General features: G+C 30.5%; 1 protein-coding gene across 2 annotated transcripts in view; it reads left to right on the plus strand.

Annotated features, from left to right (window-relative positions):
• Positions 1-16473, plus strand: part of LOC143254102 (WD repeat-containing protein 11-like) — an 89119-nt gene extending 72646 nt beyond the window's left edge. For both annotated transcript variants that reach the window (XM_076508880.1, XM_076508890.1), the window contains exons 19-26: positions 553-787; positions 1249-1333; positions 2181-2345; positions 3686-3852; positions 5969-6161; positions 6737-6817; positions 8027-8171; positions 10650-16473. In XM_076508880.1, the coding sequence (XP_076364995.1) occupies positions 553-787; positions 1249-1333; positions 2181-2345; positions 3686-3852; positions 5969-6161; positions 6737-6817; positions 8027-8171; positions 10650-10798 (1220 nt within the window). In that variant the 3' untranslated portion in view covers positions 10799-16473. The remainder of the gene's footprint in view (positions 1-552; positions 788-1248; positions 1334-2180; positions 2346-3685; positions 3853-5968; positions 6162-6736; positions 6818-8026; positions 8172-10649) is intronic.
• The last annotated feature ends 3329 nt before the right edge of the window (positions 16474-19802 follow it).

Below are 19802 nucleotides of genomic sequence, written 5' to 3' on the forward strand. Positions count from 1 at the left end.
TTATTTCTGTCTCTCTGTATAGTTATCTGGAGCCAAGTACCTTGTATTTTTGTTGATTTCAACTTTTTGATCAGTTGTTATTTAAAAATAACAGTATTTACAGGTTTTGCTGGATTATGTTGCAGTAAGTGAAAGTTTGCCAAAGATTTAGGGTTTTAAAAACTTTAATTGCTGAGCGAACAAAAGTTTTACAGAAATAATATGTGGCTTTTTGAATATTTCTATTTCTGGAGGCACTCAACATTCTATGGTTTTCAGCTCAGCAGCTGTATTTTTACAAATTAGAAAAGATGGCTATTTTTTGTGTTTTACATAAAAAAGAATTTGTATATTTTATCAAAATTTGGATCTAGAAAAAACAATCATATTTAGTAAATACAAAATGTACTTGTTTAGTATGTTTAAAATTGATTGTTGTATTAACCATGTATCTTTCATCAGTGTTCATCTGTAGAAATACAATATAAGTTCATTTCCTAAAGATACTATTAATTTGTTTCCTTTTTTTAAAATTCTAGAAGGTTCAGTTCTGTAATGTTACAAATTTTTCAGAAATTCCCCTCAGCCTTCATATGCTGTCAGTAAAATCTGCCTTTCACTTCAAGAGTATTCTCCAACATCAACCATGGCAACAAAGTTACACACTTAGCATCAAAGAAGAGGATGGGTTTAGTTCAGATGAAGTTAGCATTCTTCAGAAACAGATAGAAACAATTGATTTGGAAATCCAGGAATACTTAAAGCACTGTCCATTTGGAATAGCTGAACGTTGTTTACTAGTTGCTAGGTGTGGTATTTCAAATATAAAATAGTAAAATATGAAGTACAGTAGTTACTAATTTAATGAAACTTGTTATAATTTCATTTTAGGATGGGCTTGACAACAAAACAAGGCATAAATATTTTTGTAGAAATACTATCCTTTTTATCATTACTAATTAAATTTTTTTGGAAATAAAGTTTTCCTAATTGAGGAAACCAGTAACTTGATGATACTAAGGGATTATGTTTGTAATGTGAATTGTTTTTATATTTTATTTAAAAGTTAGTTTGGGAATGTTGTTAATATTTTACATTTTATCTGAGAGTTATGATGCAAATAATATGATTAAATAGTTGACTTTTTTGCTACTATAATGAGAGCAGTCATGCATGAATAACAACTGGTGAGTATATCATGAACCTTGTTATTTCTGAAAGGTCTAACTAATATGCACATTTTGTAAATATTTTCTGGTTATCTATCAGGTTAATTGGAGACAAAGAAGCATATCAATTCTGGAAGGTAGCTGTACATTATTTGAAGCAAGAAGAATTAACTTTGGAAGTGAAGGTTGGCTGATATGCTTTACTTAGAAACCTAGATTTATCAAGAGGAAGTTATTAGTATGTATCAAGATGAAGCTGATACCTGGTGTTAAACTGCACTAATGTAGTTTTGAAAGAACAGAGTAGAAATTTCTGTGCAGTTTAAGAAAATTAAACCTATGATGTGGGTGTAGCTAAAAAATGTGAATTAGTAGGATGTATAAATGTGAGTGTAATTTGAAATAACTGAAGAATGATGAGCACATTTTAAGTAACAAGTGCAAATTTACATATCAGATTTCAAAACTTAAGTAAAAATAATGATTTCAACACTTTTTTACTCAAAAATATTGTAGACTGGATATATTATGAATTTGTAACATTTATTCAGTCTAATTCACAAAGAAAAAATTTAAAGTGCTCAAATTAATAATAAAAGATATAATGATACTAAAGATAAACCACATTGTTTATTATAACAGAAATGTTAAGATTAGAGAAAGTATTCTTTAATTTTTTTTTCCAAAAAGTGTTTCACAATATAACTTCTGAAATTTCATTGCTTACAAATTGATAGAAAAATTAAATATGAAGTTATGTGTATTTGTTTACGTTGAAAGAGATACTCTTTAATAAAAAGTTAAATATTTTTAATATATTAATGTTATGTATTGGTAATCTTTATCTAAACAACTGAATAGAAGTTTACCAAAACTTTAATGAAAGTGTAAATAGTATAAAACAATCTGTCATGTGTGTTGTGCATTATAAGGGTTTTAGACATAGTCTTACTAGAACATAAATGAGAGTAAATTTAGTTTTAAAATTGTATTAAATCATAAATTTGAATATTTAGTGTTGCACATTATTAGACTTTAGATAAACAAGAAGAGAACGACTTACAGGAACTTAGTGGAGATACATTTAAACCCAGACAAAAACAAAGCTGTGTAGATAATCAAAATATTTCATCTCCCTTCAATAAAGAATACCTGGACACTTGTTTTGACACCATATGTGATAACCACGTATATCAGGTATGCTTTGTTTGTTTTTCTATATATATATATATTTTTTTTTTAATTGTCGTATTTGCCAGAAGCTACAAAACCTCATCTTAAAGCAAATATTTCAAGTGCATAATGAAAAGATAATTTTATCTGGTTGAAGTTACAAGTTGACATTTTGTTTTTGTGATAGGTTTGAAAGATATTTGTACTCATTTTGTCATGTAAATACTTTTGAATTTTTTTCAGTATATGTTGTTAGTGTAGATGTGTTCCTTTTTTTTCCCCTTATGGATGGTTTTTAATTGATGTATGTTAAATGTGAGATCTAGAATTTTCAAGATATTTCCATGCATATATATTGTTTTATATTCTTATAATAAGAACTCTCTCACATTTGTAAGTAAAATAAATAATCTTGTAAATAAAAGAAGAAACATTTATAGACAACTTGTGATAATGTTGGTTCTTAGAAAAATGATCAACTAGTTACAACAATGTTCAATATTTTCTGTACTTCATCTGTTTTAATGTATGTGGTCAGAATGGCAATAATAAACTTGAGGTAAGTGTAAAGTATCAGCTGTGGAATATCCATTTTTTTGTATTCAGGATGAAGCCAGTTCACAACTAAATATTGTATAGGATTTAAAAATTGTGCAGCATTTAAATTGTTTTTACTGTCTTCATTGAATCTTCAATATGTATACTTTTGTTAACCAGCTAAGATGAAGTCCACTTGGATGTCAAACTCTTTATCTCAATCACCCTAGTTTTTAATAGTTTCTTGAACCTTTAAGTAAAATTTTAGTAAGTAATTGTTTGAAAAATTTTAAAACTGACTTTTTATAATTTAATAATGCTGTTTTTGTAATATATTTTGAGAGAATTAGCTGCCTCTTTCTGCCACTTCATAATCATGGTTGATTGATCAGACATGCTTGGAATCATTGGTATAATGTCTTGTCATTTAAGGCTCATGCTTTTTTTGGCACTAATTTATTGATGATATAATATTTCTATTATGTATTGATGATATGATCTTTCTATTATGTATTTATAATAAAATTTATTAACATCCCCTTTATATATATACATTTTTTTTGTTATCAGTTTTGATCCACCTGAATTCACTATTGCTGCCACATCTGATATTGTACTTATTATTTATAATATTTCCTAGTGGCAGAGAGATAAATCTGTAGACTTTATAACTCTAGAAAGTAGATTTCAATACCAGTGATGGGCAGAATACAAGATAATCCATTGAGTAGCTTTGGGCTCAATTACAAACAAACAAACAAACTTTTCCTTTTACTGACTTGATATTTCTCAGTGGCATTGCTATACTATGCTGTTTTTTTGTAAAGAAACTTCAACTTGAGAGGCTGCTTCTCCATGATTCAAAAAGAACAACTCACAGCCAGAGCAGGAAATGTGCAGAACAGTTCTTACTTCTTGGACAGACTGATCGAGCTGTTCAGTTACTTCTAGAGGCTGAAACAGGACAGGAGCACTATTATGTGGATAGTCTGAGGTATGATAAAAAGCTGTGTAGATAAACTGAAGCATAGTAAATCATTAAGTATGTAAACTGAGGTATGCTAGAAATACTTTATATGTAACTTGAGCTATCTTAGATAATGTACAAAGAGCTTGACACGTAAAAGATATATTGTAAATAATCTAGACTGTAAAATATTGTTTAGTTAGCCAAAGATGTGACTGTAGTGTAGTTTGTAAAGCCTTAAATGCAACTCAAATGACACGTAAAAGATATATTGTAAATAATCTAGACTGTAAAATATTGTTTAGTTAGCCAAAGATGTGACTGTAGTGTAGTTTGTAAAGCCTTAGATGCAACTCAAATGACACGTAAAAGATATATTGTAAATAATCTAGGCTGTAAAATATTGTTTAGTTAGCCAAAGATGTGACTGTAGTGTAGTTTGTAAAGCCTTAGATGCAACTCAAATGACACGTAAAAGATATATTGTAAATAATCTAGACTGTAAAATATTGTTTAGTTAGCCAAAGATGTGACTGTAGTGTAGTTTGTAAAGCCTTAGATGCAACTTAAATACTGCACAGATTGCTAAGGTAAATAAATGCTTGAAACACTGTTATGAGAGTCTAAAATGCATTACTGAAATACAATGAAGATTGCCTAATATAGGTGAGAAGAACATGGTAGAGATAACCTGAAGTTTAATAGGGCAATAAAAGTAAAATATGACAAATACACTTTTTTGTAAATAGCCTGAGACTTAAAAGGTGTATTCTTCATAGACAGTCAAGATATTTATAATGAACCACTGCTTATGCAGTTTCAAATGTATCAAAATGCTATAATAGCCTAATATACAGTAAAAATAACAGTGTGAGGTGTATTAAAAACACTAAATAGCTACAGAAATGAAAGATGCACACCTTGTAGATAGTGTAAATTATAATAAAAAAATATGCATATATATAGTTAGCTCATGATGTGATAGAAATAACCTGAAATATATTATAAACTTCTAGATTGTTGATATATTTATATATATATATATGATTAAAATGCAATGTGGATAGACTAATGTTTACTAATGGTACTTCATAACTTGCTTGAAATATTGTGGAATACTATTCAGTCTGAATTGTAATAAAAGTAAAGTGTAAATGCTGTGTATATAATTTAAAAAATAGTGAAACACCATGAAAATAATTGAAGATATTAGAAATAGTGTGTAAATAGTTCAAGATATGGTAGAGGCAGTAAGGAGATAGCATGAAATGTTATAGAAACTACAAATATTTGGAGATGTGAGAGTATATCTGTGTGTGCAGAGAGAAATCTATTAGATATAGTTAGAACACAACAACATAGACTGCAGCCACCACTAATAAATATGATATGAGCTGCAAAGAAGGACAGTACAATCTAAGTAGCAAGATGAACAGTAAAAGACTGTGTGGTAAATACGTCATTGGGATGGATTACACGGAATGTGGTTGTAATATGTAGAGCATTAAGAGGCTTGTTTAGGTCGTGTTACACCGGACTCTAGTAGGTTTTGTTTTACCATGTTTACATGAGTTCAGCATGAATGAGCAAAGAAAATCACTGCAAAGAACTGTAAAAATGTACACAAAAACAAATGTAAAGTGTCTTCAAAATGTAGTAAATATTTTAAATGAAATGTTTTGATTAACGGTTAAAAAAACAAGCTCTTTAATGATTGGGGTAGTGAAGAAAAATGTTAATTTTGTTATGTGTTGGTGATCATAAACAGGTTTATTCTGTTTTTATAAACCAAAACGAAATGCTTCGTAAGAATATAGGAAAACAGAAATTAGTAATTGAAATCTAGAATCAAAGTAAACATTTTTAACTATTTCTTAAAACATATTTCACAAAAAAACATTCAAATTTAAAAAGCTAATCACATATAGAAGTTTGCTTTAAGTTTTAAACAATTTTATCAAGTAATTTTGTTTCATACAATGTATCAAAGCAAGTGACAAATCCATCAAATCAATGTGTCTGGATAGTTAAGGGTAAAGCTAGATAAATTAAATCAAGTCGTAACTTATTTTTAAAGGGGTATTTAAATGTTTACCAATTATTCTTCACATTTAGTTATATAATGATTTCATGTACCTGCTAGAGCCTGCTTGATTGCTACCATTCGATCATCTGGAGCTTCCCAGTCTGTGATCAAGTTGGTTGCTACAAATCTTATTGCTAGTGGTGCTATTTCAGAAGGAGTAGAGCTGTTGTGCCTGATTGATAAGGGGAGTGATGCATGTCGATATCTACAAGCAGCAGGCCAATGGGAGAAATCAGTTCGATTAGCCAAGGTACTTTTTATTTTGTCAAGCAGTCTACAAATCTTGTTTTCTTAGATTTAAAACTTGATTGTGAAAATGAGTAAACTAGTTAACTAACTTAAAAATTTTTACTGCACTAAAATTAGTTTGTTGCTTTTGAAGAAGTCATGAGAAGAGCTGAGAACAGTTAAGTAACGTTTAAAAAAACAACAACACAAAATATCACTATATTAATGTGGCATCATCAGTTTGGAGAAAAGCACATCAACAGCACAGCCAGTCAATACATCAAGGTGGCATAGCCATTTCATGAAAGGAAATAAAAATGTGAACTACTACCTTGCATTTTATTTGTTAATAGTTCTACTTGTTTAAATGTATCTTTAATTTTATGCTTTTCCCTTTCTGTTTATAAGACAAACTCTTCAAACTTTGTTGAATATGTTCCATGTAATGAAAATGTTCAAGTGTGTGAGATATTTCATTAACTTGATATGTAATTTGTACCAGGTAAAACCTTTACTACAACACAAGTCTCAAGTAGTCATTAAAGGACGAAGAAAAACATTTGTGCATAAATATTTATTATGAAGTGTGTTTTTTAGGTCATACTTCCTTACACAGAATGCCAGGAAGTCCTAAAACGATGGACTGATTATCTTTGTTCTTCTCACATGAATCAAAAGGTAAGTTTTTATTAATTTTGTTTTACTACTAAACATATACAGAATGATGAAAAGTATTTAATGTTTGCATGAATATGCATATAAGTTGTTTTTTAAGATACATTTTAATCACAAATTTTATTGATTTTTTTAAATTAATGAAATGATATTTTTAATTGCTTGGTAATTTAAAACATGCATGTGTATCTTTGTGTAAATAAAATAAATCTCACAAAAAATCACAGAAAGAGTGTGTGCTGTTTTTTTTATGTCCATTTATATTTTAACATCTACAGAAATACATAATTATGGTTAGTGAATGCTTGTGGTTGAATATGTAGTGCATTTTCATGACAAGAAACTCATTTGAAACAAAAATGTATCTCAGAACAGCTGGTATTGGTATTAACACTTTTATTGATAAGCAGAGAACAAAATTTTGACCATTCTAGGGTTAACAAAAACAGGTTTTTTTTGTTAACATATAGATGACCTAGGAAGGTCGAAACATTTTACTTTGCTTGTCAATAAAAGTGTTAATACCCATACCAGCCATTCTGAGATACAATCTGTAGCACTGTAGTAACCCAACTTGTTAATCTTGATTTATGAAAAAATAATTGGTACTTAATTTTGATTGGTAAATAACTCATATATAACCACTAATTAGCCTATAAATAATCATAATTATTGGATAAATAACCACTACTTTATCTGGATTTGTACTTAAACTTTGACTTGTGAGTAAATATTGTATTAGGTAACCAATATTTATGAGTGAATAACTCAAACTCGTAAGTAAACTTACAAACAAAAGTTTACAAACTCGTAAGTAAACAAAATAATTCATAGATAGCTCATGTTTGACAGTGATGTGTGTATTTATATTTCATAGTTAATTCTGATTCTTGAATGAATTTAACTGTAACTTGTGGTTAATTTTGACTTGTTGGTGAAAATACTTCATGAACACATTGATACTTTAAATAATCTATATTTCACCTCTAATTGCAGACAATTAAACTTACCTTGATTAGTGAATAAATATTATATAGCCAATCTTGAGTTTTGAATCATGAACCCAAGGGTAAATTTTACCAATTAACAGAAAATCACTTAAATTTTGACTTTTTAAATAATTTATGAAATTTACTTTCATATTAAATTATTACTGCATAACATTGCTGGGTGGCTTATGTACCTAACAAGAACTTGAACATTTACTTCTAGACTAAAGCTCTTCTAGTTCTTCTGTCAATGGGACAGTTTGAGAAAGTGTTGGAAATGCTTCGTACTTTACGCATGACAGAGAGGGCAGCACTGTTCCTCCAAGCATGCCAAGAATTTGGTGCTATGAAGAAGAATGAACAAAATGATATCTTTTTTGTTGTTATTGCTCTTTTTATATATAGACACAGGATTTTTATATTATTAACTCTCTCAGCATGGCCTCCGTCAAATTGACAAACCATATGACCTATATTATTTTATCTATTATTTTCCTTACCCTATCTCTCAATAGGATCTCTGTATTTCATTGACCTTGTAAACTGAAAACAAAACAATCTAAATTACTTGTTTTCCTTTATAGAATGACTTCAAATTGTAACATAAAACTACATTCATTTATCCTAAGTAACTTTAAATTTGTAACAGTATACATCTATTATTTACAATTAAATTTTGTTGTTTCATTGCCCTTTGAACTATATCTAACTGCTGTTTATACAATTATAAGTTTTAAATCCGTTAGGGCATGTACAGTTCTCACAATGCTCTCAAATTACACTACCCATGACCTACTATGAGCTCCTTGAATGCATGCCTCATGAAACATTTTTATCAAGTTAATATTATTTAGTTTACTTAATCTAATCTTAACTTACTTTAAAAATATCCCTATTTTTATAATTTAGTCTCTTTTATAATTATACATAAAGAATAAACATGAAAAACAAGAAATAAAGTACTTAACTAATCTTTTTTCAGACTATCAAGAGTCAAGAGCACTTAGGCCTCTATTTTTTACACTAATGATAATAATGAACTAAATATTTTTTTATGTAATCAAATAATGCACTGTAAACATAGAGTAACAGCATGCAAAAATAGATAAATTCTCCTAACTCACAAAATGTTTCTAACTTTCTAACTATGCAAGATGAGCTATTAAAAATTCATTCAAGCTAGTCATTAACTTCTTCATGGGAATGATGTTTGTACTCTGACTGAAATTGACAATTATCTGTTTAGAACACAATGTTATACAATACATTATTTTACAGATGGAAACATTGACTTACTCATGGTTTTAGGTAATATGTAATTAAGCATAAGAGAAAACTGTTAATAAATCCCCAAAAAAAGGATGTGACAGAAGGGAACTGATTTTCTATTTGATAGCTCTGTAACCAAATAAAATTGAAAGATAAAAATTATGGTTTGTCTGAGGAATAACGATTTTATAGTATATAATTTGCATTTAATTTCATACCTTTTGAAGGGACGATGGATAAAATAGAGAGAACAAGATATCTAGAAAAAATGTATCGTGTATGCCACACTAGGGGAAATTAATTTCATGATTGTTTGTAATATTGTTTTGTAGAATTAAGAAATTAAAACTTACATACTATTAAAATGTGGATTATTAGCTAAGACTTTATACTAAATGATATAACATAAACAAAAATCAGTTTAGTAAAATTTTGACTGTAAGACATTTAAGACTTTGTTATGCACAGTGAAGGATACCCATAGCAAGAGAGTTAATAAATGATTTAATTTAAGTTAGTGAGGCAGTTAACAGAAAAATCCGTCTTTTTTATGAGATGTATAATGTGGAAGTTTGATAAAACATTTTGTTGTTGAATGATTTTACATGGAGACATTAATACATAGAATTGGATTTACATTGCTCCCACAAGATATAACTGAATGATTGTTGATCTAATTTTTAAACAAAACTCATGTTATTAGTATGAAATGTAACTTTAAACATTACACTTAACTAATTTAATCTAGTTCACACAATATAATTTGTGTTTATGCCATTTAATAATTGAATTAGCATCTCAACCACTACTCTGTCTGTTGTATTTCAGCTGATCTTATGATCCCTGGTATTAGATAAAGCAAACAGAGAATAGTTGAAATATTTTTATACATTCTTCTTCACTTTAAGTTACAAGTTCTTGGAATTGAATACTTAGTGACATATTTATTTAAATATAAATTGTTTTGTACATAATTTTAATTACTGTTGACCTGATTTTTTAAAATAATTTGTTGGTACATGATGTACACTTAGTAGTTTGTGGTGTAGTTCATAGAATATATTTTGTTTGTAGAAACAGTTAATCCCACTATCTGTTAGTAAAAGAGTAGCCCAAGAGTTGGAGGTGAGTGGTGATGACTAGCTGCTTTACATCTAATTTTGTACAGCTAAATTAGGGACAGCTAATGCAGATAGCCCTTGTGTATTTTCACACAATGTTCATAACAAACCAAACTGATGACTGGCTGTTTTCTTTCTGGTCAGTAGCTCCAAATTAGGGACAGCAGCAGATAGTTTTGCTCTGAGTACAAATATAGAATGAAAGTAATTTATTTTATTCACATAAAATGCAAGTAGAATGATTGGTGAGACAATTTATAAAAAATATTTTTATTTTGTTCGTATAAGACACAATTCACATGGTTGGTAAGAAACTAATAGAAGATAGATTAGTTTTGTTTCATTAAGTTCAGTTGATGGTTGAATGGTTGTCAGAAGGTGTGATTTCTTTGAATGGAAAGGAACAGTTTTTTTTAATCAAATTAATGAACTCTGCTATTCCTTTACTGAATTCACTAGACATTATTGATACAGTGCTACTAGACTATGCACATTACTTGCTATCTGTGAACAACCGTTGGGGAGCACTGCATTATTGTGAGATGGTTGGAGAGAAAGGGAATGACTTGAAGAAAGAGATTGAATATTTGTGTGAAGAACAGTAACAGAGTATTAATAAAACATTGTTCTAAGTTTGTAATTGAAATTTTTGTTGTGATTAGAAAACAATCCATTAATGAAATATATTAAAAGAAATACAAAATGTATTAACTTGAGTATTAAAAATATCTATTCATGATTGTTATTTGTGACATGTAATCTAAGTGTAATAAGGAGCTGTAGGTATAATATAATGTTGATTTTTTTTTCAAAAAAGTTGTTTTATTTCAGCATAACAGAATTAAAGAAATGGTCTTTCTAAAAAGCATGAAATATACTGTTTCAGAAGAAATACACCACATCTGCTCAGCATTTCACTTTACAGCATCTCTGGGAGCAATTTTACAAATCCTGAAGCTCATAATGCTAAGCCTGAAGTGATTTAACATTATCAGAATATTTAAGTGTGTATGTGTTATATTGCTGTTAGCCCTCTGTTGGTATTTTCCATAGTCACTCTTCAGAAGCTCAAATGGATCCCATCATAAAATATTAATTTAAAAATACTTAAATAATAATGAACTATTATTTTGGAAACAAAAAAACTAGTACTCAAAATCTTTTATTTTATTAATCAATGAATGAACATTGAATATTACAACTTTTTTTTTACCACCTAAACTAAGTGTAACAATTTAACACAAACTAGTTGGATACTTTTGTATTAACATGAACATTTATAACCCAAAAATATACTTCATCAGAAGTATCTTCATCTGATACACCTCATCATGACTTGCATATGATCTGAGTTATAGAGTGCTTCTTGCAAACAAACTTACACACTTTGCATGTTACTTTACTTTCTCTGTCCTTGGATTTTTCATAGTAATGGCACTGACTTTTGATGGTTTCACTGTGATTGTGTTAAGATGATGAAAGTCCTACTCTTGGTGTAAACCTGGATATGTTCTCTTTGACAGACTATTTCATACACTTAGTATTTATTCTGATATTCATTTAGTCTTGTACCAGGCCCATGAATGTACATTGAGGGAGTGGATGTGTGGTGTTATGTTTGTATGTAGCATGTAAGTTGTTGCAACTTATATTGCATAATTGAAAAAGGGACTCTCAAGGGCCCAATTGTATTATTCCTTGAACAATTGTACAATGCAACGAGTTTGTCAGCCATGTAAACCCTGCCTTTGGTTTATTTATAAAAATGAATTATTTCAGCTTTCTTTGATATGGGGTCAACTGCATCATGATGAAGCATACTACTAAATAAGATAACATTTTTCCATTTCTTAGTGATGTACAAAACCAGTGCTACATCATTCCTAAAATCAAAAGTTGGAGTGTGCAGATCTCTTACTGACATCCAAGAATTCTCTTAGGATTTCTTGTCTGTGATTCTTTAAGGACAACAACTGATGTCAAGCAATGATCGTCTAGAATTTCTGTAACAAGTTTATAGATTGTGAACCAGTTGTTAAATGTTGCATTCCTATCTGACCCTGAGATGGGAGTAGTTAACCATGGGACTACAGAGGAGTTCTTAATTTGATTTAATCTAGGAGAATGCTTACCAGCTTAAACCTCCAAGTTGCATATGTAAAATGATGCATCTGCCCTGATAAGTATCTTTATCCCATATTTTCCTGGATTAGTAGGGATATATTGCCTGACATGCAAACTTTTCATCCACTCTCACACTGTCTGAAAGGAAATAATTAACTTTTCAAGTAACAGCAAATTTATCACAAGTCTTTCTTATAGCAGCTAACTTGTCGAATACCTTTCATCTGTCTCTATTTCTTTTATTGTCAAACCTTATGCTGGGCAACTTAGACCTCAACGTAAGCAAAAACAGAAGGCAGACCAATACCATTTTTACACTACAAATAATCCAAATTAATCCTATTGGTCTTATAGACACCACTCAGCATCACAATTTCTAAACGTGCCTTTGTTTCTTCTTTGGAGATAGGTCTTGTTTTACTTTTTTTGGTCATATAATTTTCTATTTCCTGCAGAGGTGGCATTTTTATTATTAACTAAGATATCTGGAACAGAAGCATAAAAAACTATGACCATATAATGAAGGATGTTTTCCTATGGCTTGCCAAATTGGCTATGGACAACCATTATGTACATTATGAACATGGGTGTATTCACTTCCTTATACATTATGAACATGAATATGCACACTTTCTTATAAATTATAAATATCAGTATGTACACTTCCTTTGGGGTTTTTTTTTGGTCAATTTGGTGACACTGTTCTTGCCTAACCAACCATTTGCAGTTCTGGCTCATTTCCTTTTGAGAAGTTGTACTGATAAATGGTCATCATCATCTTCCTACTTTCTTCATTGTATTCTGTGTCATAAATATGTGGGCTTTCTTTTACAACATCAGTTTCACTGTCTGAAGACTTGTAAACAAATTTGTCACTTAGTAATTCCTCCAACATATTCATATTTTTTGGCATTTTCCCTTTGTTTACTGCCACTGGTCATTCTGTATCTGAAAACAAAAAATATATATATCTAAATATTTTATATACATGCTTATATGTGATATAAAGTATGAAATACTTACTAATGTTTACAAATGTACAAAGAAGAAAATTCTACAAGAAATTAGTCCTTTAGGGTTCAGCTGTGCTTCACAAAAAAGAACCATGTCCTCCTTTTTACCACAAAAGCACAGGAATGTGACACCTCCAATTATGCACTTTGTAGAGATATCAGATATTTATAATCCATGAATGTCACAGAAAACCTAACACAGGGTTAAAAACTTGTATCAGATAATAGATTTGTACTTATTGATACACAAAAAACTGGCACTAAGAATCAAAATGTCTGTACCCAGTCTTATCAGATTAATATTGGCTTTTTTTTTCAAAATGAGGAAACATAAAAAGTGTGCATATACAGTAGATGTACAAAAAACAAGTATGTTGGTATAAAACAGTAGTTACATATGCCAACTTTTGTATCTGTTAGTTTTGGGTTAAAATTGTTGCATAAGAATAGCTTGTTTAATTTCCATCAGTGTATTAGTTTGTGACTTTATCAGGAATATTTGTAGGAAGAGATAAAATCATATGTGGAATGGCCATATGCAGTTAATTACAAAATGGATTGCTAGAGCACATTTCTTGAGCTATTGTTTCAAAAAAGGATGTAGCATATAAAGTACTTCTGGTCACAGATGCTATGTTTAAAGCACATACAATTGAGACCTGTATGTATTAATACTAGACAGTGAGGCTTATTACATTTCACTAGTAATGTGCTCGTTGGCTTTCAGAGTTTGTCAGTATGGCATGGCCTGATGAATAGAGCTTAACTCATAATATGCAAATCATGAGATCAAAATCCATTACTGAACATGCTTAGCTTTTCAGTTACAAGAAAATTATAGTATGTTGGTCAGTCCAAATATTTGTTAGTAAAAAGTAGCTCAGGAGTTGTCAGTTGGTTGTTTTGACTATTTGCTTGAAACCTATCATTTCAAGATTAGGGATGGGTAGCACATATACCCCTCCGTTATCTTTACGTGAAATAGAACAAGTATGCAGAGTTCAACAACGTTAGGTAGTCTGTTTTGTTAGTATTTAGATACTATCAATAAATATAGATACCAGAAAAATTAACTTTATTCTATTTGCAGTCTATAAAGACTGTTATGTTTTAGCATTGTTTACCAGAGAAGCTGCTAGTTATTTGTTCTCCTTGCATTCTTTGAAAATGTGTTCTAGGTGTTATAGTGGGTATTTATAGCATGTATTTGTTTATCTATTGCAATTTTAATAAATTATACAAAATATTCAAAAGATTTTTTAAACAAAATACAGTTGGTGTGACCAGTTAAGAAATGTGTATGTATTTATTTGGTTTCCAATACAAATTAGAATGTATAACATTGTGATCACCACTCAGGATAACATTTGTATGATTTATGCTCTTGTCTGCCTTTGAATGGCTAATAACAAATTTAAAATTTCTAACTAAAATTGAGAAAATTATGGAATTCAATCAAAGAACAAGGCCATGAGTGTAGACTAAAGATACCTATGAACCTTAACCAAAAATTGGGTTTAACTTTGTTGCCACTGTTCAAGGAAATTTGTCACAAAAATGTGTATAAATAAGATTGGTAAGAAAATAGCATTTCAGATATCCTATTTAAACAGTGCCATAACAGACCATTTTTGACCAATCATGGAATAGAAACTCGACATATGATCCACTATTTTTCTAAAAGTGCTTTGCTAAAAGCACAGAAAACAATGATAAAAATTAAAGAAACTTTTCTTACCTGATACATTTGACCTAAAATCTCAAAAAAACATAGGAATGGCTTTTAAACTACTGCTTGTATGTGAATGCAGTTTTGTTTTTTGTTAATATTCAAAAATAATTTTAATTTTGTATGTGGTAAAAACATTTGTCCATAGGGCTACATTATAATGTATCAGTCACTGCAACTGCTGTTTAACTGCACTTTTCTATAATACTTCAACAGTGTAATGTTAAACAGCATTTTACATTTACATAAAATTTGCATATTGGAGTATTTTAAGGATATTCTATAGTAGTGAAACCAGATGAAGCTTACTGCTGTCAATTTGAAAATTTGTGTAGAGCACTCCCAAGGTAGCTATAAAGTGAATTGTGAAGTAAATACAGTGGAACCTCATTGATCCAAACATTTTTAATGAACTAGTCCTTGTTCATTATCAAGACTAATAGAATAGCTTAATCAGCCATTTTTAATATAGAGAACATTATCATCAATTATTCATTGATAAACACAAAATACAAACTAGTAATGGTGGGTATGGACTGGTAAACAAAAAGCAACTATGTAAAATAAATTTATCGGTCTATTATTTCATACATCATCAATAATTGTACAAGTTACATGATCAAGGTGTCATATTATGTTTTTTTCATACATTAACATGGTTTGCATTTGGATTTCTTATATATAAGAAAAAATCATATTTGAATAATGTGAATATTTATATTCATCTTTGTTTTGAAGCACTGTAACTTGAGGTGAGAGGTGACTGTAATATAAATCATTTTGACCTCTTGGTACCTGTAATGGTTAATATGTACATCCCTGCTGTGAAGGTTATTCTAAAAGAATTGTCATAAACAGGTACCCATTTCAAATGCAGGTGTTCTTTGATCAGTAATAATCTCTTAATTTCTTGTTTTAATCAATTCCTATTTCAATTTTGTGGAGTTACTTATATAAAATGCATGCTTGTTATAAGAAATATCTGTTCATATATATTTTTTTTTTAAGTTTTCTGTTGCAAAGATTATCTGTATGAAAGATTCTCTTAATTGTGAATAATCTTGAATGTAATTTTTTGTACTAATGAGGTTTCAGTGGGTAGAATTTTTGCTGAACTCCCATGTTCATTTTCGTACTTTTTATAATGCCACTATTACTTCAATTAACACTATGTAGATATAACTGGTCTTTGTATCTACTCTGACACTCAGTTTCTATAGACTGAATGTTTTTTGGAACATTCCATCTTATAAAGTAAAATGTTTTTCTAGTATGTGTCTTTTGTTTATAGAACATGTGGACATACATATAAACATATTTTTTATTAAAAGTTTTATTCCCTACTGCATGAAATTTAACTTATAAATTGTCTTATGCTTTAATGTTGAAATAAATCACTATTTAGTTCTTCTTATCTCTCTGTTCTTGTCATCACACCATTTATTTCACCTTCATATTATTTGTGTGGGTTTTCAAAATTAAATGACTTTTATATCAACTGTGGATTTATTGTTTGAGGTAATGCAACAGTTTTCACCAATAGGAGTGTGATAAAACACCTGTCACAACCCAGCATCTTATCCAAATTTTACACGTATTAACCACTTATTGATTGACAGTAGTACTGTATAGACATTGTTTTACACTTTGTCATTGTTTTGCTTTAAATTACAGACTTATGTTTTCCTTTACTATGTTTTTATTATTTCTTTATTCAAAGTGGCCTTTTTTACTAGTGTATTGTGAATCTCACTTTGTGGCAAGTGACACCTGACTAGATAGACCTTTTTTTTTTTAAATTCAAACTGTCCATGCTGTTACTATGCTCAATGCCATTTACATTGTAGCTATTCCTACTGTGGACCTGATGTACAATTCCAGATGCTACTAGGTCTTGGTTGTACGTTTCCATTCATTTATTATCTGTACCAAAACAATTACATCACAGGATTTGGTTGCATGCACAGTATAGATGGTCTGTTCTGTAGGACTTATAGTAGTTCCCTCTAGAAATTGTTTGTTTCATAAATATGTTTATCCAAGGCTGTACATTGATGGACACACATGAGTAAAGCAGACAAGATTTTCTGACCATATCTAATACTCCTTACTGCTGACCTGATGTACAGTTCCAGATACTGCCTGATATTGGTTGATTGGCTCAGTTGATGTGATAACTCTACTTTTCAAAATAGGATATCAAGGTCACCCATTACACTGTCTCTGGTGATATGGTCCTTTGTACTTTTCAGTGGTCTCTTAAATGTGTTTTTTCCTTATTTCTTCTCATGTAGTGTGGGATTCCTCGTCACTTACCACTTTCTAGCTGCTGGGATGGTGGATCATGGAGGCCTATCTCCCTAAGTGATGCATCATACCACTCATTTGAGAGTAGGATAATATCATTCCATGGGTTTTGATGGCATATAACACTTCCTACCATGGACCTGATGTACAATTTGAGACTCTGCCAGGTTTTTGTTGTAGCATTATGCCATATTAATGTCTGTAAATCTAACAGATTGCTTTTCCCTGCTATTGCATGACTTCTTCCTACTGTCCTCCAAATGTACATTCCTCACAGGTTGGTGTTTGTTGGAAATGACTTGGTCATGGTTAGAATTGTATCAGTACCATGATACTCTTCCTACTGCAAAACTGATATACAATAAACATTTCTCCTTCCTACCATCCTCCAGGTGTGGTTCTTGGGGTGTCAGGTATTGGTTGGAAATGATTAATCTAAGTAAGTTCTCATGTTATGACTGGGTATCTCTCCTCTTACTGTGGACTGGATGAAAAATGCCCAGTGCCACCATGTTTTGGACTGGAGATGGTCCCTCTTCCTAATGTTTACTGGGTGTTAGTTCCTTATGTATCTGGTGTTACATATTTCAGAACGACTGGTCTGAGATACATTTTTATTTCAAGTGGATTTTTCATAATCAGGGACCTGGTTTTAGTTGCTGCTGGATGCAGTACATATATTCCCACTTTTTACAGCTGGATATCTTCCTCCTGCTGTGGCCTCACAGAACCATACCAAGTGGACCAGGTTTGGACCAGTGACATCATTCAACCAGGTTTTCCTTTTTCCTACCATCCAACCCATGTCTGCTTGTTGGTTGGAAATGAGCATAAGTGGAGATGGACTTTGGTATGGAAGCTCATCTTTTTCTATCAGCTTCAAATTTATGGTGAAGAGGTAGGTGATCCTCTGTCTACTGAAGAACAATTCCACATTCTGCCAAGTGTTGGATGAGGTTGAACTACCCCTGCTTGGTACTTGATAATATATATTATGGAATTCCTTCATGTTTTTCTGCCTTTTGTGTTTATGACACAGTCATAAAAGAGTGAAGAGTATATCTGGATCAGATGTAGTGTAGTCTTCCACTGAGGTATTTTAATTTTACACTTCATGGTCTCTCTTTGGGTGCTTCCTGAAGAGAGCGCTTTTTTTTTTTTTCATTGGCCACTACCCCTCCACCAGTTCAATATGGGATTCTAGCTATTTTTTGTGCAGAAGTAAGATATTGTATTGGAAGTCAACATTTTCCTAATAGATAAATAGATAGCTCCTTCCTTTCACATTCTAACCCAGCCTCTCCAATTCTGGTGATATGTGATGTAGATCTTCTGAACAAACCTAAGGTGATTAACAAGTGCAAATGTGGAGAAGGAACTGGTTATTATAAGGGTTGTGTCATGTTCATATTGGTGGAGAGCTGCTGCAGAACCATTTGTATGTGGTTTTGCAGAAGCAGGAGGTGGAAGGCTAGTGGCAAGCATTGAAAATTTGTAAGTGGAGGAAAGCATCAGAAATACACATTTTCAGTTTAGGAAAACGTTAACTTTCTTTTAGTAGCTACACAATAATATTTAGTAACAAAAAAGTTAACCAACTTGATGACATCATCAGCTATCAAACTTCTAAGATGCCTTGCTTTTTCAAACTCTTTATTTTGCTTTCCATAATTTTTCTTCATTTGAAAAAAAAATATCCTATTAATCCTAATTTGTTTTTCATTAATAAGAATATTTCTGTATATATTATATATTTTTTAGTTTGCCAGTATATTATTTTCTTTCATAAGAGCTTTGCATGTTAACAACAAAATGAATAAAACTTGTTTTATCCCATGATTTGTAACATCAGTTTAAATAAAGAGAGAAGAATGAAAATATGTAATGATATTATATAGCTAATTTGTCTATATGAAGAAAATCCAGGGAAGTAGTTCATGTTTTTTTGTTCTCTCATACTAGATGAGGAGATAAAACCTACATGATTATTTACATGAAATGCATAGATCACTTGATTGGCAATCACAGTTTCACTGTTGAGGTAAAAGAAATGGGAATATTATAAAAGACTGCCACAAATCACATGTAGTGCATGTGTTTTTTTATGAATTAAATTATGGGAGAGCCACATAAAGACAACTAGTTATGTTGAATAAATCATAGCATTGTTGCACTTCATCATTACCTTCCATACAATTTTTCTAACTTATTGTTAAAAGTACCACTTGTGTTTTTATTGCTGTTTCTCAGTTGAAGTTAAAGGGAGGCCTGTAATGTAACACATTATTATCTGTTCCTTAACCTTGTATGTGTGAAAACAAAAGATATGGATGATTTAAATTCCTGATGGGTAAACATTATTTAAGAAGCGTGACACCAAATTTTCACAAATCATCAAAGAACTGAATCAAAAATCAAATCAACAAAGGGATAAGC

This window comes from Tachypleus tridentatus, chromosome 1 (assembly GCF_004210375.1).
Source record: "Tachypleus tridentatus isolate NWPU-2018 chromosome 1, ASM421037v1, whole genome shotgun sequence".
In the NCBI taxonomy this organism is placed as follows: domain Eukaryota; kingdom Metazoa; phylum Arthropoda; class Merostomata; order Xiphosura; family Limulidae; genus Tachypleus; species Tachypleus tridentatus.